This window comes from Polistes fuscatus, unplaced genomic scaffold, assembly GCF_010416935.1.
Source record: "Polistes fuscatus isolate 324 unplaced genomic scaffold, CU_Pfus_HIC Scaffold21, whole genome shotgun sequence".
Classification (NCBI taxonomy): Eukaryota; Metazoa; Arthropoda; class Insecta; order Hymenoptera; family Vespidae; genus Polistes; species Polistes fuscatus.
Window position 1 is genome coordinate 1975697 of NW_025113098.1, and position 24531 is coordinate 2000227.

Below are 24531 nucleotides of genomic sequence, written 5' to 3' on the forward strand. Positions count from 1 at the left end.
GATGCGGAATTGTTCATCTTCTCGCTGTGTCAGTCCATTCACCAATTATCTCCGGAATTCCGTAACTGATATTTTTTGTCCTGTTACTTCTTGAAAGACGAAGAGCGAATTAATCACAGCGGTGTTCAAATAACTCAAAGGCTAACTTTTTATACCATTTGAGTGTTTTCCTCAAGGGACTGCTATACGCACTCATTTCATCTGATAAATCAATGGATGTTTTTGCTTTATTATATTCAACTATAATTTGTGGTTTACAGCAAAATCTGCGTTTTGTTTTTATGTTTATCATTTCACTGGAATGTTTTGTGGATAGGACCAAAAAATCTCTCTTGTCCTTTCATTTCAACACTGTAATACCCTGATTATTTTCTTTAGCTATAAGTTCTCCACGTTTCAAATTAGTTCTTATCACATCACTTGGGTTTTCCCTACGATTTGTTCGAAGTGTTCCAATCAAATGTGCGTTTTTTTCTATTAGGCGATTCGCTAAATCGATACTGGTGTACCAGTTGTCAGTACACAATGTGTGGCCTCTATGAAATAAGTTTTTCAATAGAGACATTACAACATTTGACGGAGTTGTGTTTTCCTTATCGAGACCTTTTTTGGTGTACACATTACAGTTATAAGTGTATCCATGACCACAACATAATTTAAATAATTTTATACCGTATTTGTGTTTTCTCTGTTTCATATACTGCCTAAATACAATGCGCCCACGGAATGTAATTAGCGATTCGTCAATACATAATACTTCTGGTGATGTAAATTTTAAAACGTAATTTACAATAAATAATATTTATTAATAAATAAATCAATAAATCAAAATTTTATTTGCAACGTTTGAAAGTGTGTGTTGTTGTGAAACAGTCTACAGTTGGATTGAACAAAAGATAAAAACTATTATTATCGCGACACACAACAGGAGGTTAAATTATTGGATATATAAAATTTCATTGTTAGATTTTTTAAGTGCTTATTGTATAATATAAATGTATGTATTACAATTGTGTGAAAGAGAATTACCTTTATCGACAACCGGTTTCATAAAATCCTCTCGCAACATATTGAACACCCTGTCAGATTGTCGACCATGAAAAGTTTTAAGACCAAGTGCAGTTATTACTGGTCCGTTCATCAAATCCTCTATATTTTTACTGTCCCGTAGAATTAAATTGTGATATTTAGCATCTGTCGTATTAATAGATTATTATTATTATTATCTTCATTTATATGTATATTTCGTGCTTCATTTGTTGAGACAATTCGAATAGACGGATTATTGTCAGATTTATTCAGAAGTTACTATAGCTCGAATATTCTTTAAAGAATTTCATAATAAAATATCTTTCATGCTTTTCACAAATTATTGCCTTTCGAATTTTGATATGCAAGTTATTTTGTAAATTAAATTCAATTAGTTACTTTCTGAACAAGCTGTTATTATTATTATCATTATTTAATTGTGCTGATTGTATTGTAGCATGCTAACGAAGTTTAATAATAATTTACTAAAGTTATCAGAGATCAGAATATTGTTGTATATTTTTTTAAAAGTCATCACATTGATAAAATTGAAAAAGTATGATCACCTCCATCAGTATAAATTGATGATAGTTTCCCGAGAGTTTGAGAAGGTCCATAGGAAGGGGAAAGTTTTATTAGAATGTTATAGAAATCGATATTATCTGTAACTTGGAGAATGGTATTTTTTTTATATTCCCGTAAAGAAGTGGCCATTGACCATCGACCACTATTAACAGCATTTCTAGTTGCGTTGGCTAATATTTCTATTTTTCTATAACCATTAGAATCGATCATACCCTAAAAATATTGAATATGAAATTTATCTTAACATGATAGTTATGGTGATTGATCGTTTATAATCGTGGAACAATTGACTCCATAGCATTACCGTGCTAAGTAAAAAAGGTGCCCAAGTGAGAACAGAATCGATTGGAGATATCCATACATCGCCAAGGCCAATCCCTTTTAGGTTACTTTTTATAGTATGTACGATCGGAATCGATCATAGCCGAAAATCGATTGTAACTAAAATACGAGATTACTATGCGCCCACTAAATCGATGGAGAGTTACTAGTAACTAGCATCTATAACCCCCACCACTCGACCGTCGAGTGAGGGCGCCCTGCAGGGCACAATACGAAAGACAGGCTCGAGTCCACCGCTGGACGCCTACGAGGACACTTGGAGACAAGTTAATCGGAGGCAAGGAGCGAGAGGAGCATAGAAAGACAAGGAGTTTATCTGTTAAGCGAATGTATCTTACAGATATTATAAACACGATAGAAAGACAAGGAGTTTATCTGTTAAGCGAATGTATCTTACAGATATTATAAATACGATAGAGAGACGTAGAGGCGGCAGTTAACGGTGAGAGATATAATTTCTATTTCTTTCAACTTGATTACCCATCCGGGTAATCGTGACGAGAAGGGATCACGGACTATGTCCGTTATCCATCGTCGTCCATTGTACTGATAACAACAGGGTTTTTGCCGCAAGGCCTTTTCCCTGACGAGCCAATAAAGCATTGCACTTATTGGCTCAACCACGTGTTTTATTTTATTCTAATTCACCTTTTCACCTCCTTATAATAAGCTTAATCCAATCGCCGGAGGACTCCGTGTTGGAGGAATTTTGGCAAATACATAGTACCTGCTTGCTGTTCCTATAAATTTAATATATTATATTTTAGTAATATACCTGATATGTTTATATTAATATGTTAAGTATTATTGTCATAATTGTTTGGTTATGGTTATTGTATATATTTGTTTGCTATTATACTTTTACGTTCATAAATATTGTATAGTAATGCAGATAGATCGTAAGACCCCTTAAACCTGTAAAAGAGACAAGTAGAAGATAAATATATTATACTTTATTTTATATTTGTTCTAATACGATTTTATTATTTATTATATTTATATATATTATATTATTATTATCTTTTGATATTTTTTTTTTATCAAAAATTTTGATATTAATTTAATTTATATTTTTTATGTAATATATTATTTAAATATTCTGTTATATACATATATTATTATATATATATTTGTTATATATTTTATTATATTTATTATATATATATATTTTATATATTTTATTATATTTATTATATATATATTTTTCTTTTTATATATTTATATACATTATAATATTTATATAATAATATTTGTCTTTTTACGGTTTCCAATCACTTTTTTATTAACACCTTCTCACATTAATTTTTTACTACCAAAGGAGACGCGTTTTATTCGACGACTCTCTGGACTCAATAATCACACAGTTTCAGTCTTTTGTTTCTTCGGACGGGTCACCCATCCATGTTACTAACTGTGCCTATGTGACTTGATTTTAGTAATCGTACCGGAAACTAGTAATCTACAGTGTGGCTAGACCATCGATTTATATAAAATAATTATTGTAATAAACATTACTATATATAATAATTAATAGTATTATTTTATTTTATATTATATTTATTTATATTTACAATGTTGCAAATATAATTTTTATTTAAAACATTACCTTTAATACTTTCTCTTTTATGGATTTTTAGGGTCTTATGAATTATAAATATATTCTAAAATATCTAATAATAAGTATTAATTTTTTATAATGTATTTTTTATAGGACAAAAAAATAAGAAAATAAAAGAAAGATCAGACCTTATACCAAAGTAGAGCAAATTCAGCCACTATCTTTCCACCGTACGATTCGGTTAGGATATAAGTAAATACATCAGAAAATTTTGGTAATTTTTTTAGAAATCCTTTCATACATTCGACGAGATCAATAGCAATTTGTTCGTTTGTTTGAGCATATGCTGATGAGTCTTACACATAACTAAACCCTGCACCAACTGGATTATCAATGAACAAAACATTGTAATCCTTAACCTGTTAGAAGATAAATATTTGGAAATTTTTAATGCATTTCTGTAATACTTATTTTTATTTAGAAATGTTCGAAATGAGAAAAAAATAAATTCCTACCCACGTGTAATTCCTTGGTTTCAAATTTGTATCGAGAGAACCAAGTTCCTCGAAGTTTCCAAAAGAAGTAGAGGATGCACCAGGACCAAATCACTAAGGGTTTTTCATAATACGATTGAACGTCTGCTGTGGTGTAATAAAGCCACCGGAACATATGGGAATATTTTCTAACGGTCACATATCCCTAATCTTGTTCACCTGGACCGAAACCTACTTTTCCTAATATAAAAATTATTCAATTCACTATATTTTATTCTTTTTGTTTCTTTGTTTTTATTTATATATTTTATATTGTAATACAAATATATATTTTTGAATTATACTAATCTTACCGAGACTTTCGGAAAGAAGGCACGATAAAATGATAACACTAACGCCGAGCGGTGCATGTTCACGAATTAGAATTTACGGAACACTGATGGCACAGATTTTTACGATTGTATTTAATATATCGTCTTATCAATACATAAAATAGATTAGATACGATTCTATATGTGACTTTTATGACAAAGTATATAAGCCCCTTACTTGACAAGTGATCTAATAATAAGTTCCAAATTCGGAAAAATTAATCTGGTAGGGAAATAAAAAATAAGAATCTTTATTTGACAATGAATATAATTGAATTATGTTTTCAAAAATGTATTAGCAGTACAAATAAGTTTCCGCAGTTTTGAGAAAGATGCCATTACACGAGGCTTACGTTAGAATTCGCAGATAATAACCGGCTTGAAAATTAGGTTACCCATTCAAAAGCAACATAACCCTATCATATTATTAACTTCGTATTAGCATCATATATTTTTTTTATCCAAAAATGTCTAAATTTGAGCTAAATAAGCGTCATTTGCGGGAACTTTTAATTTACTTCTTTAATTTAAAAAAATCTACAGTTGAAGCGCATCGATTGCTCGTAGAAGCATATAATGAGGCTGCCTTGAATGTGAGAACATGTTATGAGTGGTTTCAAAAGTTTAAAAACGGTGATTTTGACGTAAAAGACAAAGATCGCAGTGGAAAGCCAAAAATTTACGAGGATGCAGAATTGGTGGAATTATTGGAGGAAGATTTGTCTCAAACACAAAAGGAACTTGCACTTACTTTAGAAGTCACTCAGCAAGTAGTCTCACATCGTTTAAAATCGTTAGGAATGATTCATAAACAATATAATTGGGTTCCATACGAATTAAAGCCGAGAGATGTTGAACGCTAATTATACATGAGTGAAATGCTGTTAGCTAGGCAAAAAAAAAAGGGTTTTTACATCGAATCGTCACTGGTGATGAAAAGTGGATACATTATGATGATCCAGAAAGAAAAAATCATGGGGACTACCTGGCCACGCGTCAATATCCACAGCAAAACCGAATATTCATGGAAGAAAACTCATGTTGTGTATTTGGTGGGATCAGCTGGGTGTGGTGTATTACGAGTTGCTTAATCCAAGCGAAACAATCACTGGAACTCTCTACCGAATACAATTGATGAGATTGAGCCGAGCTCTGAAGAAAAAACGCTCTCAATACTATTCTAGACACGAAAAAATTATTCTCCTGCATGACAATGCTCGTCCACATGTAGCGGCTCCCGTGAAAAAGTATTTGGAAAAACTCGATTGGGAAGTGTTACCCCACCCGCCGTATTCACCAGACATTGCACCGTCCGATTATCACCTATTTCGGTCCATGGCACATGCTCTGTCGGAGCAGCGGTTCAAATCATATGAAGATACCAAAAATTGGGTTGATTCGTAAATAGCCTCAAAAGACAAGGAGTTCTTCAGACATGGAATCTGAACGCTGCCTGAAAGATGGGAAAAAGTAGTTGCTAATGATGGACAATACTTCGATTAAATTTAAACTACCGTTCTGTCACAATAAATATTATTTTTTTGACAAAAAACTGCGGAAAGTTATTTGTACTCCTGGTTGAATTGTTCAACACAATGGTGGATGATGATGTCCATACGGGTGTCAAGCATGCGTTCCCTTCTTTCAACTACTCTGAACTTGCATACGAAGATATAATATATCATTACCTGTGTTTTTTTGCTTCATCCAATGAAACCGATTTACAAAAAGTCGATTTACGTGTCGAAATCAATATGAAAAAGAAACGATAGAAAATTATGCTGATAGCTTACGAAAAATATATAAGAAGTGCAATTATCCGGATCGCTTAGAAAACATATTATGCGAACGATTTCTTAATGGAATCCGCGACGATGATATAAGAAATCATTTAAGTAAAACACCTTGTTTATCGTTCGATGAGACGGTAGTAGAAGCCATTGCATTTGAAAAATCTAATGGAGTAATTGATTATGTAAATTTAGCTCTCCCTATGATTAATATGTACAATCAAGAAAAGAAAGATATATTTTATATGTGGTTAAATAAACTTGAATATGTTATGAATATTGTCAGGGTACCAGATGAGAAAAAGGTTAAATTTTTCAACGAAATGGTAGATAATGATGTTCAAAATAAAGTTAAGCAGACTTTTTTTTCAGTAAAATTCTCCGAACTTTCATACGAAGATATTATAAGCTATTAACTTCATTTTTTTAATTCGTCCTATGAAAATGATTTGCACATGAAACGTTTTTTGTGTCGAAATCAGTATGAACAAGAAACGATAGGGAAATATGCTGATAACTTACGGAAAATATATAATAAGTGCAACTTTACAAGTCACTTAGAAGAAAAATTATGCGAAAAGTTTCGTAATGGAATACGTAACGTTGATATAAGAACTCATTTAATTAGATCTCCTAGATTATCATTCGAGGAAGCGGTAGTAGTGGGTGTTGCACTGGAAAAAAGAATGTTTGTTTTGCAAAGTAAACAAGAAAGCCTAAGTTTACTACAGGACTTTAAACAATAAACAAATAAAAAAGAATAAGCAAAAAAAATATCGCAATTAGTGTAGTAGTCTTCAATAATTCACGAAGAAGAAGAAAAGCAAAGAATATCACATTTTTATAACATTTTCTACGAGAACAAGAAAAGTTCTTAACCAGTAAGGTTTTATCATCAGCTATTTAAGAACAAGGAAATTCCATTGAAAATATTACACTAGCAAAGGTTAAAAGAAGTTTAAGTAAGCAAAAAAGCTGTGTTTCTATCGTTAAAGAATATTCCTGCACGTTATCGATAAATTTCAAACATCTTTTTTTGGACAACAATTACACACAATTAAGATATTATTTTTATATTAAAGACATGAACATTTTTTTTGTTTTCAACAAATGTTTCTAACAATTAGACGAAAAAAAAATGATATATTTTTCGAGAATAATATTGTTATTTATTTAAATTTTGTACAAAGTGAATGCACAATATAATTATGATATTTAGATAAAAACTGTTTATAAGTTAGTACATGTAGTTACCTTATATTGTCCTATCAGGTTTTCATCATCATTTTACAAATTGTTTGACAAAATGCTAATTAATTGTTTCTTTAAAGTATTAAGTACCCCGACATTCTGTAAGCATCATTTCGGGTTTCGAAAATGGCTTTGAATAATCGAGCAAAGTCATCGTCTAATTCGTAATATATCACGAAATCTTAAACAGAAAAAATACTGTTTAACAATATTACTGGACTTTGGACAAGCTTTCGATATAATGTGATACACTGGACTATTGTATAAACTCAAGTAAACGCTGCTGTATCCTTTCTACATAATCCTCAAATCTTACTTCACTGACAAAAAATTCGTCCTAAGGTACCTAAATTACTTCACCACACTTTTTCCAATCCTATCCGGTATCCCATAAATCAGTGTACTAAAACTATTATTATACGTAATTTACAAGGCAGATTTAACTAACTCAGATGAGATAACAACGGCTTCATTTGTGGACGACACAGCTTTGTTAGCATCAGATGACTATCCTCAAAACGGGATTGAAATCCTTCAACGTCATCTGCACGTGCTAGAAAAATTATGCCAAAAGTGGCGAATCAACATTAATGAAAATAAATTAGTACGTGTAACCTTAACGCTGCGTAAGCGCACATGTCCTCCTGTGACCAGAAATTAAGCAGTTTTACAAACTAAAGATTTAGTCAAATATTTAGTTAAGGTACTGGAAAACAGACTGACACGGAATTCAACTGTAGGGAACCTCTGGTAACTCAAATATTGAAATTCTTCACAGATTTTAGTCAAAAACCCTGCGGAATATTTGCAATGTCTTATGGTTAAAACAAATGAAAGAATTTACAAGGACTTAAGAATTTTTACAGTAAAAGAAGACATTGCAAATATCAGTGAACACTACAACTTCCGTTTAGACAAATATCGAAATCCTCTAGCAACATATTTGTTAGAAAATACTGGTTTAGTACTTAGGTTAAGAAGGTTCTACCCTTCTGATCTAGAAACAAGATTTGGCTTATCAATTATCTTGTTATGCTGATAGAATTTTGTATGTTTACATTTACCATTTTATCATCTCTTGCTTGTTAATGCATTTAATTGCTTGTTAATGCTTGTTAATGCATTACGTCAGCATAAATTACTCATAATGCTTGCTGAGAATTGATTGTATTTTCTTCTATTAATAAAAAAGAATGTTTAAAGATAATATTATTTAGACGATTTATATTATCTATTGTATTTTTATTTGATTTTTGCTTTAAGTGAATATAGAAAATTGAAAGTTGGTTATGAGTAACTCTGTGTCTAATTTTGTTTATGTTTACGATCTCATGCCTAAGCTTTTGAAATTCATCTTTAAGGTCTTTCAGATCAATAGAGTGATGTACGTTTTGTAAAACAACATAAAACGATTGTTGACTTGTTTTGAAATAGTTTTTTAACTTACTGATACTCTAATTTACTCTTTACTCTGATATTGTTACTCTACTCTTTAAACTCTTACTTTACTTTTTCAACTCTTACACTCGTCGATACTCTTTACACTCGTTAATACATTCGTCAAACTCATCAAACTCATACTCATTAAACTCATCAATATACTCAGATTACACTCGTCCAACTCGTACTCCTCTGCCCATTCTCTCACCTTATATCCTTTCTTCCTTTTGTCTTCCCCGCATCCACGCTAAATACATACATACATACATACTCTCTCATTCCCTTCATACTACAATAATAAAGGAAAACAATTCTTATACCTATACCTAACCGAAAAACAACTTTTTCCTGATTCTCGATTATTCTTGAATATTCATATTTCAACGCCTCTTGTTTCTATATTTATTCCAATCCCACATGTATGAAAACTAGCGTTAGATGATTTCAATATTCCCGTTATTTTTCTACAGGTCTCACAAGGGGACCTTACAGGGATACCAACGGATTTTAACGAGCTTTGGTATATTAGTAGTATACTTTTAAGGTGTTATTGTGGTAAAATATTTTCGTCAAATGCCCAGCCAATTTTGAGAATAAAGCTTTAAAACATTATTTGTTATACAATTGCATGCATTAAAATTATTTATTTCTTTTTATACATTAAAATTATTTTTCAAATTTGGCGCTCCAGCGAGTGTTTATTAGTGGTCTTAGTTTTTATTTTTCTTCACCTTTTTCCTTCAGCCCGATATTCACGCGTACACCGGTCCGGATTTTGTAACGTGTACAGTTTTAAAACTATACCTGAAACTATTATGATTACTCTTTTAAGCCCTGTTGTCCTTCACGTCACGTGATTACTGCCAAAATAAAATATGCAATATTTAAAATCAAGATTCTTCTATACGTGAATACCTGGATGGGTTTCATAAGTTTTTCTTCATTAATTAACTCGTTTATAAAAAATATTAATATTTTTTGAAAAATAGTTCACCACGCGATAGTCTATTTATCCGATTCATGAAATTTCGAGTAGTTTGATACCACTGTTGTTTAATCAAAATTTTTTTTATTAGTTATCTTATTGTTTATAAGAAATAGAAATTTTGTTGAAAAAAAAGTTCACCACACGATAGTGTATTTATCCGATTCATGAAATTCCGAGTCGTTTAATACCTATATTGTGGTACCGATTTTTTAAAACTAAGAAACGAAACTAAGAAAAAAAGAAATGCAGTCTCACTGCCTCTAATCTCGTTTATTACCACTAGTGGGGATTCGCGCATGCGCCGTGCAGCATATGAAAGATCCGAAGAGTGTGACTTTTGTCTTACTCATTGGCTTCGGAGTAAGCGACAGAAAAATTGAATATATTAAAACTGCTTTTTTCCATTCAAAAAAAATTTTTTTATATTTAATTTTTAGCTAGCCGTACGCATTTTGGTCTATAGAATCTGTCAATATTAAAAAAAAATTTATTTTTCAATATTGACTATTTTTTAATGCCAAAAAACTAAAATTCGTTTTTTGATAAAAATGGCCAAAAATTTATTGAGCTTTTTTGAGCTTTTTCATTATAAAGCTAGATTAAAGTTACAATTTAAAAAAGAAAATTTTTAATTAATGGATTTTTCGCTGAGTTAGAGCTATTTGTTTACAAGCGCTCGCACTCGGCGCCTATATTTTTCATTAAAAAATTCATAACTCGTAAACTATTAGTCGTTGAGGAATCAGGTTTTACTCGTTCGATTTGTTATTCTTTTCTCTAAATTTCATACGCAGCATGTCTCGACTACTTTTTATTAGTTTTTGAGATATTTTAATCTAAAGCTACTTGCAAAATGGCTATTTCGTAAACGATTGAATTTCTGCGATTTTTTTCTGTGAAAATGATCTACATATTTTCTGAATATTAAAAAAAAATTTTTAACTTTTGAGCAATTTTTTTTGGAAGTCGTAAACAAACCCTGTATTTTTTCTTGGCCGACTGGATTATATGCCGTGCCTTCCTATCGTTCACTTCGGTAAAGTCTCGTAGCCGTCTGCAAAGGTGCGACGTTGCACCGCTATTTACGCAACATGTTGCCGCGAACATATTCTCCTCTGTACGCAATCCCTTCTGTGATTTGGCAACCGCGCACAATACACGCTCTCCGTGCCGTTCGCTTCCAGCGGTTCGTTTGCTTTTCGGGATCTGCATTTTTCTCTGCACAAGGTATAAGAGTGGGAACAGACGAAATGTAACCACGTAACAGAACATAGAAGGCGTCAGAAGGGAGTGCTAATACAAATTAATACGGAGTTGGCCAATCGCAGAGCGAAGCACGAGTAACGTCGTGTGTACTATTACTCCTATTACCAACAGCTCTCAATAATTTGCGTAATTTTAATGTGCATCATCTTGTCAACAAAAACGGTTCAAGGTTATGCAATAGGATCGTGCTCTGCACAACTGAAATGCCAGATATTTATTATGCCACATCGAAAGGGTCGTAAAGGATATAAACCTGATCATTTCTTTAGATGTCGAAAAGTTATTGGATAAATTAGAGAATCAAAAATAAATGTTAATATAAAATATTATTCCAATATATATTATATGTCAAATTCATTTATGTAAAATATAATGAAAAATATAAATATTGTAACATTAGGGGAGAATAAGTGTTAAATTAAAAATTAAAAGAGAAAAAAAATATTAAAAGTATCTTAGCTATTATATTAGTAATTTGTAAATTATACATTTGGATATAATGTTAAAAAAGAAAAATTTTATTGTAGCAAGGGAATAAAATGTAAAAAAGACTTTTTGAAATTTTTGCTTGAAGGTAAGCGCGATCCGGAAATCACGTGGGTCTGTCAACAATGTTGCCATATATGTGTCAAACCGGGGATTTATTGAGTAACGTGTTAAGATTGATGGGTAATATAAGAGAATAAATTTGAAGATAAACGAATTTAGGTAGTTTCGATTATTTCGTATAGTAACTACCGGATTTAAGCATCGCTTGTCTATTCTTACACCACTGAATTGTGTTTTTATTATAATTTATTTTACTACTAGATAACTTTCGCTTGTTCTTTTATTTCATTCTAATGATCTTGAGGAAAACAGCGAGAAGAAGAAGTAATAAAAGATAAGGCGGTAGGGGCGAAAGTATTTCAAAGGAAGAAAAACGTGATGTAAAAAGTGTGGAACGTCACAAAAGCCTAGGAGGCATAACTGTATCTACGCATAAACGATCTGTATATGTAGCTGTCGTAAATGAAAGTAACTATGCGTCCTACCCATGCACAAGGCTCAAGACACAATACTCCAACCTTGCTCTGCACGCCTTTGCATGCCCTAGCAATTCCCCTAACACCGCATTCATTAAAGCAATTCGACGCTAAGTACAAATTCTTCTCTACGGGTTAAACAATCAAAACAAAATATTAGAAATGTTATTCAATGATTTTAATAGTGTCAATAATTTGTTCTAAGTTTGCAGATAGAATTAAAATAAAATATGTGAAGAGAGAGAAAAGAGAAAATATAAAATATTTTTTATTTACTAGACAGAAAGTATTATCAATATGCGTTATTGTAACAATACCTTGCAAAATATTGATTTACATCTCTGTGCAACGATCACGATCAGAGATAGAGATGTTAAAAGAAAAATTTTACGTGCGATTAGAGTACCATCATGTTCACCTGAACATAAACTTGATGTAAATGGTAGATGTCGACTCGTAATAAAAGTATATATATTACATATTTTTCTTCGAAATTTATAATATATGTTTATATCATTTTTATATTTTAATAAAAATTGATAGTACAACATTCTTGATATTCTAGCAATTACTTTCGATATTACTTTAATTGAATATTTTCTTTTATATTTATATATTTGCTTACACTATTAACTCTTACAACAATGGATCTCAAGTTTTGTAATAATAGTAAATTTCCGATTTAAATTCGATTAAAACTAATTCCGAATTATTTTAAAGTTTGAATTAAAAAAAGAAAACAAATAAAAAATTGAACACACGTGGAATAAATGAAACAAGGTCGTTCTAAAAAGTATCGAATCATCGCTAATAAAAACGAGTAAAATTTTAAACTTGGCATAATTTTTAATGTTAAAAATAACACTTTACGATTGAGATTATTTCGTAACGCAAAAAAATTATTGGCGATTAATTTTGTAGATATATTATAGTTTGTTAGTATTTGAATTTAACGTTTTTCATACAGTGTTACGGACAAAATTTAATTTAAAGAAGAAGAAAAAGAAATAATCTAGATACTAATAATCACATTCGTCCGGATATAGAAAAATTGCACTAGGTGTACACTTGGTGAAAGTTTAAATGTTTAATATTATTTATATCTCTTTCCTTGAAAGTTTCATTTTTAGTCGCCTTTTACGACAAGACGGGATTACTGAGGGGGTATTATTACCCGCCCACCCTACGTGTTTTATTATTATTTTATTATTACATATCAAATTTTGTTTGTCTGATTTAAATAAATGTAATTTCATTATTTCGAATGATTTTTTTTTCGTAAAACAATTTAAGAGAATAAAAATTATAGAAATGAAAATGAAATATTATTTGTTTCAGATTATTTTAATCTTATCAGTTGCGGAACATATTTTTTTAACAAAGTATAATGTTTATAGAAATAACGAAGCGAAAAACGATGAATCATTGAAAATTTTAATATTTGGTAATCAAAATTACCACGTGTCGGTAATCAAACTAATATTTTCAAGGAAATTCGTATAATAAAAAATAAAATATAAAAAAATAAAAAACGTGCTACGAAAATTGGAACCACGTAAAATTCTAAAATTAAATTTAACGTTTCTTCAACGCGTGATAATGCTCTAAACAATAAACTAATATTGTACTTTCTAAGATATAAATACGATGTTTGAATAGTGCAAAAGCAGATATTCGAGCAACACAACTGCATCGATTTAGAATAAAACATTTGCTATAAAAAAAATAGAAAGAATAACTCGAGTTTCTGTTCTTTTGGACCATCTTAGTTCACGTAAGTATCGCAATAATTTAATGCTAATAACGAAAATTAAATGATTTCATTAAACGTTCTCACATCACTTATAGAGAGACTTAGAGAGAATTAACTGATTAATTTAATAATATTTAAGATGAACAACAAGTGAATAATTTTTTCTGAAGTAAAAAATATTGTTTTTTTTGTAATTTTTTAGGGAAATAATCAACATGCGTTTTCTTTCATAATTTGCGTATTTTTAATATTCACCATTTTTTTTAACAAACACGGTTCAAGGTTATGCTACTGGTTCGAGCTCTGCAGAACCTAAAGGCTCGATCATTAATCCTCCACCACGGAAATGTCCTGAAGGATACAAACTAGATCGTCGCTTTGGATGTAGAAAAGTTATTAAGGTTTAATAACTTATAGTATTAATAAAATTATAAATAATGTAACATAAGTGGAGAATAATGTAAAATTAAAAATTGAAAGAAACAAATAAATATTAAAATACTTCGATATAATATTAAATATAAAAATTATATTGTTGCAAGAGAAAAAAATGTAAAAAACCAATTTTTAAAATACAATAATCATTGCATTGGAATAATCCAAATTTGTTTTATTAATTATTTAACTACCTAATACCGAATAACAATTGATCTACGTTCTTGCCACGTTCTGTATCTATATATATCGACGTAGAAGCGCGGCGTTTTTAAATCGAATCTGAATGCTTATGGCACGCCATTTTTTACTTATTGTCAAGAAAAGTAAACCTTCAATAACAGAAAAACAATAATTAATTTTAACATAAACTTATTATTAGTCGAGAATAAAAATAATGAAATTATTTCGTGTCTCGTTTTAATACTCTACAACCTGATTTAAAAGCTAAGTATTGAAAATAGGGTTTTTTTAAAAAACAAAGGAAATCTGTACCGATCGGAATCGATCATAGCCGAAAATCGATTGTAACTAAAATACGAGATTACTATGCGCCCACTAATCGATAGAGAGTTACTAGTAACACTAGCATGTATAACCCCACCACTCGACCGTCGAGTGAGAGCACCCTGCAGGGCTCATTACAAAAGACATTCGGTCTATTCAACCGCTGGACGCCTACGAGGACACTTGGAGACAAGTTTAATCGGAGACTACAAGCGAGAGGAATTTAGAGAGAGAGGCATATAGCCGAAAATCGATTGTAACTAAAATACGACGATTACTATTCGCCACTAATTCGATAGAGAGTTACTAGAACTAGCATGCATAACCCCACCACTCGACCGTCGAGTGAGAGCCCCTGGCAGGGCTCATTACAAAGACATTCGGTCTATTCAACCGTGGACGCCTACGAGGACACTTGGAGACAAGTTAATCGGAGACTACAAGCGAAGGAATATTAAGAGAGAGGCAAGGAATTCATCTGTTGAGACGAATACGTCTTAGAGATATACCCGGTAATAGACGTAGAGGTGGTAACCCGGTAGTAGAGGTAGAGGCGACAATTAACGGTGAGAGATATAATTTTTATTTCTTTCAACTTGATTACCCATCCGGGTGATCGTGACGAGAAGTGATTACGGACTATGTCCGTTATCCATCGTCGTCCATTGTATTAATAACAACCAGGGTTTTTTGCCGCAAGGCTTTTTCCCTGACGAGCCAATAAAGCATTGCACTTATTGGCTCAACCACGTGTTTTTATTTATTCTAATTCACCTTTTCACCTCCTTATAATAAGCTTAATCCAATCGCCGGAGGACTCCGTGTTGGAGGAATTTTGGCAAATACATTTTGGTGCCTCCTGTGAGGTCTGAATTTCTGATTCCTGGTTTGAGTGAAGCTGCGTATACGGAATCGCCACTGAGAAAATCTAGTTCCTGAACATACACGCTGCCACGTCGAGCTAGTCATCACAAAGGATTCGAAAGGGAGATAAGTAGATTGCATCATTTGTGCATACGTTTATGCGTATCCACTTTAAATATTATAAAATATTCTATAGGAAATTACGTCTTCGAACCCCGTAGAAGTTCGTAATTTCTAATATAAATTTTATTATTTTCTCTCATCTTTCTTACTAAATTGGTATATTAAAATCGGAAACAACTCATTCGAATCCACTTCAAATTTTAACCGAAGTAACGTATATTAATAGAATTTGAAAATCGCTTTGTCTTCGGACAAAGAGCGCGATAACAGTTTATACGGTCACATCGCTTAGCAACGATACATATTTTCAAATCGCTTTGTTTCTACGGTTACATCGCTTAGCAACGATACATATTTTCAAATCGCTTGTGTTTCGGACAAAGAGCGATAACAGTTTCCACGGTTACATCGCTTAGCAACGATACTTTTTCAAACAAAGATTAAGCAACGACGAAATCGTGACGTCGATAGAGCCGATAGATAAGGGACCCCCACCCCTTCTTTACCAACTCACAGCTCAGGACCGTAACCGCGTAATCGGAAACCCGACGCATTATAACAAAAATTCATATATTAAAATCTTCGTATCAACATAATTTACATTAACCCATCTTCGAAAAGTAAGATAATTAAAACCGGTAAACGATGGAACCGAAGGAACGTTTGAATCGGTTACGAAGGACATTAAAAATGCAATTGACAATTTTTGAACAAGAAATTGAAGGGGAGAGATTAGATGAAACAACATTAGTAGGTCGATTTAAGAAAATCACGAAACACTTAGAAGCATACGATCAGGCACAACTGGAGTGTGATGATGAGGATTTAGGGGAAGAAGAAATACAAGAAGTAATGTTAATATTACGCCGGTACCATGCCATAGAAGCAAGAGTTCACCCAAATCCAATACCCGCGGCTAACATTCCGAACGATAACAGTATAATTTCAAATCAGACGAGTACGACCGACCGACCGATTAAATTAAAACGAATTGAGATACCTAAATTTGATGGAAGATTAGAAAAATGGTTAGAATTTAAGAAAGGTTTTTTAACTCTGATAGACGCGCGGTCGGACATATCCGATCTAGAAAAACACGCCTATCTTCGAGATGCATTGCAGGGCCGTGCACTCGAAGTGATTACACTATATTCAGGGGACGGGTCGAATTACAAACTCGCGTGGGAAGCATTATTAGAAAAATACGATAGAAAACGCGTACTGCTAGCAAGACTTCTCGACGCGATTCTGGATTTAACACACTCCGAGGATGATTCGGCAAGAGGGATTCAAAAACTCATAAGAGATACGGAGGCATATCTCAACATGATTGATTCGTTTAACGAGCCTCATGCCCTAACAGTGCGCGTTATCGAGCGCCTTTTACCTCGTCGCGTTCGGGAAGAATGGGATCGACAACTCAATTCGGACGATTACCCTACCCTCAAGGAACTCTATAAATTTTTAAAAGAGATAGACCACCGATACAGTGCTTCGGAGAAGCTAACGACGGATATCAAAGACGAGCCCCGCGAAAAACGTAAACGCACCGAACCGACCGCGTTACGACCGCGGAAACGACAAATTGTAAGACCCACGCGTACATTTCTCACGGAGATTAAACAGAAATGCACCCTTTGTAAAAGAGATTCTCACGCACTATTTCGTTGTAGTCGATACGGACGCATGACACCGCTCGAGCGATGGACAGTAGTAAAATCTCGGAGATTATGTCCAAATTGTTTAAAAAGACATGTAGGAAACTGTTCAGGTCCACTTTGTCAGATTTGCTGCAGACCGCATCATACATCGTTACATAGAACTGATTCAAATAATCACGCGGAAAATTATGAAAGCCCGTCGCCAAAAAGGGAAGCTGTCGCGACCGCGTCTCAAACCGATTCTAAAACATTGTGACTTAGGCCAGTTTTTCATGTTAACCCGCGAGGCACAACGCCTCAATTACTCATGAGCGCGATGTGTCGCGTGAGAAGGGGGGACGGAACTTATAAGCAATGCCGCGCACTATTAGACACCTGCGCAGCAGCGCATTTTATAACCGAAGACGTCGCGAAGGAATTACGTTTACCAATCAGACCGTATTCAATTCCTATCAATGCCATTAATGATACACGAACTCGATCGACGGGTATTATCGAGATAACAATTCAATCCTTAGATAGTCGATATAAACGGAACCTTTCATTACTCATCGTACCCAAGATAGCCGACCAAGTTCCAAGCGAAGTCTTTCCTCGAGAACTTATTAAGATTCCAATCGATCGAAAATTAGCAGACCCTCAGTTTCACTTACCGCGACCAGTGGATATTTTGATAGGTTCCGGAGCCACGTTATCCCTTATGTCCGTTGGACAATTTCGTTTGTCACGCGCCCGCGGCGATCTAATACTTCAAAAGACGCAGTTAGGTTGGGTAGTCGTCGGCGGAATCGACTCGGAAGAATCAAAAGAAAAAACCGCACTGTTCGCGACCACAGAGTTGAGAGACCAATTAGAAAGGTTTTGGTTAATCGAGGACGCGATCGTGACGCGAACGGAAGGAACACAGGAAGTAGAATGCGAAACCCATTATACTCAAAATACAAAACGCGACGAAACGGGACGATATATAGTGCGTTTACCATTCCGCGAAAAGGGACACGATTACAGCGAGCTGTATCATATAGCTTTACGTCGCTTCCACAACCTATGGAAAAAGTTGAACGCGAACCCGGAACTTCGGAAAGAGTATGAGCGCACCATGCAGGAATATTTAACATTAGGACACATGTCGCTTGTCGAGGACGACCCGACGGGCGGCTGTTATCTTCCCCACCACGCCGTTATTAAATCAACCAGCACAACGACGAAGGTTCGAGTCGTATTCGACGCTTCTGCAAAGAATAGTCAGGGCATTTCCCTTAATAGTACATTGTTAGTCGGGCCTACGATACAGGACACATTAGTGGAACATTTACTGCGATTTCGTACATATCGATACGTGTTAACCGCGGATATAGAGAAAATGTATCGACAGATATGGATACATCCGGACGATCGGCAATATCAACGTATATTTTGGATACATAAGGATCGAATTCGTACGTTCGAGCTCAATACGGTTACATTCGGTATAGCGTCAGCACCCTTTCTCGCCATTCGGACCATAAAGCAACTAGCGAAGGATGAAAGCGTCAATTATCCCCTCGGAGCTGAGATTCTAAACCGAGATTTATACGTCGACGATCTCATCACGGGAACCGACGATGTAGAGACACTCGGGAGAATACGAGACCAGACCATCGAGATATTAAAACGAGGCGGTTTTAACATACGGCAATGGGCTTCCAATTATAGGCCGATTCTCGATAAATTAGATACAAAAAAGGTTAACGTCGAATTCTTCTCCGGAGAAACATCGATCCTAAAGACACTCGGAATTTCATGGAATACACATCATGATCATTTGATCTATACAGTCGCGCCGATAGACCTTCATGAGAAAATCACAAAACGTCGGATACTGTCGGAAATCGCGAAAATATATGACCCACTGGGATTATTAGGCCCCATTATCTTAACAGCTAAAATCTTGATCCAAGATTGCTGGAAAACTAAGGTCGAGTGGGACGAGTCGGTACCTAATGCATTGCATTCCTCCTGGACAAGGTTCGCGGAACAATTAAAATTAATTGACAATTTGACCATTGAAAGACGTTTGATCATTGATAATCACATTGAAGTACAAATCCACGGATTTTGCGATGCGAGTCAGGCGGGTTACGGTGGCAGTTTATACGTAAGATCGCGAGATCAAGTTGGTAACGTACACATACGATTATTCTGCGCGAAGAGCCGCGTGGCTCCACTTAAGGACACGACCATACCGCGATTAGAATTGTGTGGAGCATTAACGCTTGCTCGACTATATAGAGAGATACGGGCATCTTGCGGAATAAGACCTAACAAGATAATCTTTTGGTCCGACTCCACGATTGTATTAGGTTGGTTAAGAAAGGATCCCAACACGTTGAAACAATTCACGGCGAATCGCGTACGCGAAATCCAGGAAATTTGTGTAGGGGTCACGTGGCGGCACGTACGTACAGAAAACAATCCCGCGGACGCATTATCTCGCGGACAACTTCCACGCGAATTCGTAAAAAACAATTCGTGGTTTCAGGGCCCTTCTTGGCTTCGCCGACCGGAACTTGAATGGCCAATTCAGACCGAAACAGAGACAGACGAACTACCCGAACTTAAAAAAATTCCATTATTGATGACACGGATCGAACCGGAGAGCATCTTTCGGCGATTCTCTAACTACACGCGATTATTAGAATCACAGCTAGATGTAGAAGATGGGTCAAAACCAATTCATATCGGGGAGAAATTTCGACCGCGGAAATAATAGATACAGAACGACACGTACTCAGGCTCATACAAAATGAACAATTTCGCGCCGAAAAGGATAGATTAACTGAATCGGGGGGAGTAAAGGGCGCAAGACTCGCCGCGCTAAACCCAATCATCGATGAAACGGGCTTGATTCGAGTAGGAGGCCGATTAAAGAATGCGAACTTACCTTTCCAGGAGAAATGTCCAATATTATTACCATCGCACCACCACGTGACCGATCTCCTCATCCGGAAATTCCATGAACAAAATTTTCACGCCGGCATACAAACTACTCTCTACGCTATACGCCAACGATTTTGGCTTTTGGACGGTAAGAATCAAGTGCGAAAAATCGTACGTCATTGCGTACGTTGCATTCGATTCCGTGCATCTGGCATACAATACAAAATGGGCGATCTACCGAGATCTCGAGTCCAAGAAACCATCGCGTTTTCCCACACTGGAGTGGATTTCTTTGGTCCACTCTACGTGAAAGAAAAGAAATACCGAAATAAGGGTCGCGTGAAGGTATACGGGTGCATCTTCGTCTGCATGTGCATAAAGGCCGTGCATATCGAGTTAGTCAGCGACTTGACAACAGACGCTTTTCTGGCCGCCTTTCGACGCTTCACGGGGCGAAGAGCGATTCCATCGCACGTATATTCGGATAACGGTACCAATTTTGTCGGGGCGAACAACCAATTAAGGGAATTATACGCGTTAATCGAATCGGAAGAGTACAAAACAAAGATCCATAATTACGCGACCGACCAAAGAATCTCGTGGCACTTCAACCCCCCATTATCACCTCATTTCGGAGGTCTATGGGAGGCCGCGGTTAAGTCATTCAAACACCATTTTAGACGGGTGGTAGGAGAAGCCTTATTTACATATGAGGAACTGAACACATTCGCGATCGAAATCGAAGCCATATTAAATTCGAGACCTTTATGCCCTATTTCGTCAGATCCGAACGATGCGACAGCTCTAACACCTGCACATTTTTTAGTAGGAAGACCTCTTAATATGCTACCAGAAGAAAACTACGAAAACACGCCGATAAATCGACTATCGTCATGGAAGCACATTACAAAGGTGCGACAAGACTTCTGGCGACGGTGGTACATCGAATATTTACGCGAGCTGCAGAAACGACAGAAATGGAATAATTCCCAATATAAACTGGAGAAGGACACAATAGTCATCCTCATCGATAAAAATCAACCCTGCATGAGGTGGCAATTGGGACGGATCATAGACGTCCATCCCGGAGAAGACGACGTGGTTCGGGTAGTAACCATAAAAACTACTCACGGAAACATCAAGCGAAACGCGACAACCATCTGTCCTTTATTAAGTGATAGATGAATAGTTTAAATATGCACGCTAAACGAAATATTAAGACATAATGTAATTTGCAATAGATAAGCTTGTACGTACAAGATATACAAGATATATAAGTCGCCTGGCCAGCGACATTATAACGACGCTAAACGATCTACGACAAACCCATTGTAACCTAAATTAAGAAATTAACGTCATACCTACGTAGGTTAAGAATATTGTTGATAGGTACCCTCTCAACGGGGGGAGTATGTACGATCGGAATCGATCATAGCCGAAAATCGATTGTAACTAAAATACGAGATTACTATGCGCCCACTAATTCGATAGAGAGTTACTAGTAACTAGCATGCATAACCCCACCACTCGACCGTCGAGTGAGAGCACCCTGCAGGGCTCATTACAAAAGACATTCGGTCTATTCAACCGCTGGACGCCTACGAGGACACTTGGAGACAAGTTAATCGGAGACTACAAGCGAGAGGAATATTAGAGAGAGAGGCAAAGAATTCATCTGTTGAGACGAATACGTCTTAGAGATATACCCGGTAATAGACGTAGAGGTGGTAACCCGGTAGTAGAGGTAGAGGCGACAATTAACGGTGAGAGATATAATTTTTATTTCTTTCAACTTGATTACCCATCCGGGTGATCGTGACGAGAAGTGATTACGGACTATGTCCGTTATCCATCGTCGTCCATTGTATTAATAACAACCAGGGTTTTTTGCCGCAAGGCTTTTTCCCTGACGAGCCAATAAAGCATTGCACTTATTGGCTCAACCACGTGTTTTTATTTATTCTAATTCACCTTTTCACCTCCTTATAATAAGCTTAATCCAATCGCCGGAGGACTCCGTGTTGGAGGAATTTTGGCAAATACACATAAAATTAATTCAAGATATACAGGAAAGGATATTCTAAACGTTGAATTTATTTTTGTCTAGACATAATTTTAATTTGTTTTTATTATGTTATAAGAAAACAGTAATGCATTTTTATTGAGCTTCAAAGTCATAAAAATTGTAGGAAAAAAAATTAAATACTTGTCAAGTGGCGCGTTAGCGTAAGTAGTATCCTCTTTTATTCTCGCGCCGGTTATTTACGTTCGATTCTTAGTGGGTCGAATTATTTTTTTTATAAGTTTTTCTATCCTTAACAAGGAGACGGTCAGTGAGTCCAACCTCAGAAAAACTTATAAAAAATAATTCCCCCACGAAGAATCGAACGTTAAATACCCAGCGCGAGAAGCGAAGACGTTACTACTTTCGCTAACGCACCAATTGATAATAGCTCAATTTATTTCGTACAATTCTTAAGACTTCGAAGATGAATCAGAATGCATTACTGTTTTCTTATAACATAATAAAAATGAATTAAAATATGTATAGACAAAAATAAATTCCACGTTTTTAGAATATCCTTTCATATATCTTGAATTAATTTTATGTGTGGTTAAAAATTCTTCTTTTTCAAATATGTATTTAATTTGATAAACTAATAAATTTTTACGAGACAAAAGTCAGTAATTAAAATTTATAATACATAATTTAATAGGAAAAATATTTAATTTAAATCTCGTCTTAAAGAGAATACGTATTCAATTTGATATACAAATCTATTTTGTGAGGCAAAGAATTTATATCAATTAATTATTCTAATTAATTTTATGGCGAGACACAAAATTAATTCATTATTTTTACTCTCAACTAAATAATAGAGTTGTTAAAATGAAGTTATTTTTTTTTACTCAAGGTTCATTATTTTTGACAATAAATAAAGAAATGGCGTGCTATAAGCATCAAGATTCGATTTAAAGTGCCGGCGCTTATACGCCGAATATATAGATATATAGAACGCTCGACGCAACGATGGCCAAAACGAAAAAATTCTCGCTACCGAAAGAAAAAATAGAAAGAGAGAATATCGGTTTTTCTTTCTCACTCGCACTCGTATACAAACGCACGACGCTCGATGGCCAAGAAGTAGATTCTGCTACCGAAAGAAAAAACTATAAAAAGAGAAATATTAGAAAGCTCCCAGGACAATAATACTCGTATTATCGCATGATAAATAAAAAGAGAGATAGTTGGTTTCTTCTCTCACTCTCATTGCATTCAAGACCGAGAGTCCCGAAGATTGCCGAAGATCCTTCGTTTTGTGTATTAGTGCACACGGAAGCTCGCACGCTACTAGCTCGCTCGCGTGTAAAACGCGACGGAGGGATAAGCTTGCTTTCTCCCACTCTTACAATTTTTTTCCCATCTTCAATTCAATTATGCGCTTATTTTTGAAAATACGAAGATAACTCATAGAAACATTTTTTTAGTATTTTTCAATTCTCTACAACTTTTGTTTGAAACTTTTTTCGATTAAATGCCTAGATTCTAAGATATGGCTATATTTTACCCTTTTTTACCCTTTTTCCCCAAGATCACGGTGCTGATCTTATTATAATTAGCACCATTCGATTCAGCGTCGTCAACTTACCCTTAGGTCAATTTTGAAGATGCCAGCTAAAAGGTCAGTTTTGGCCCGCGTTGACTGGGCTATATGAACAAGAAAATTAAAAAGGTATAAGAAAAATAAATTATAATAATAATATAATAATAATAAAAAAAAATTTTTTTTTTTTAAGTTATTTTTTTCTTTGAAGTATTTTTTTGAAGTTATTTTGAGTTTATTGGGTTATATTCGTTTTGGTACAGCAAAGAAGTATACCTTCTTACGTGCGTACATAAGTACACACACCATTTTTAATTTTCCTGTATTATATTTTTTAAAATAATGTTTATAATTATTGTATTATTATTATTATTATTATTATCATTATTTCTTAGTACATAGAATATAGAGATAAAGATACCTGTTCCCCCTCCCGCTAGCTGATCGATAATATTCGCTATGTTAGCCGATATTTTTTTTTTATTATTATAGATTTTATTCATTTATGTGATTTATCTAATTATA

The 24531-nt window shown here is 34.4% G+C and overlaps 3 protein-coding genes and 1 pseudogene across 3 annotated transcripts; 3 read left to right on the top strand and 1 right to left on the bottom strand.

Annotated features, from left to right (window-relative positions):
* Positions 1–1563: 1563 nt before the first annotated feature.
* Positions 1564–11060, bottom strand: LOC122517851 (annotated as a pseudogene).
* Positions 11061–16466: 5406 nt separating this feature from the next.
* LOC122517852 lies at positions 16467–17738 on the top strand. Its single transcript, XM_043636448.1, has one exon. It carries the CDS (start codon positions 16467–16469, stop codon positions 17736–17738), a length of 1272 nt encoding a protein of 423 aa, XP_043492383.1.
* A 60-nt stretch (positions 17739–17798) lies between these two features.
* On the top strand, positions 17799–20231 carry LOC122517853. The gene has a single exon (XM_043636449.1). The coding sequence runs from the start codon at positions 17799–17801 to the stop codon at positions 20229–20231; it is 2433 nt and encodes an 810-aa protein (XP_043492384.1).
* A 395-nt stretch (positions 20232–20626) lies between these two features.
* Positions 20627–21586, top strand: LOC122517854. Its single transcript, XM_043636450.1, has one exon. It carries the CDS (start codon positions 20627–20629, stop codon positions 21584–21586), a length of 960 nt encoding a protein of 319 aa, XP_043492385.1.
* The last annotated feature ends 2945 nt before the right edge of the window (positions 21587–24531 follow it).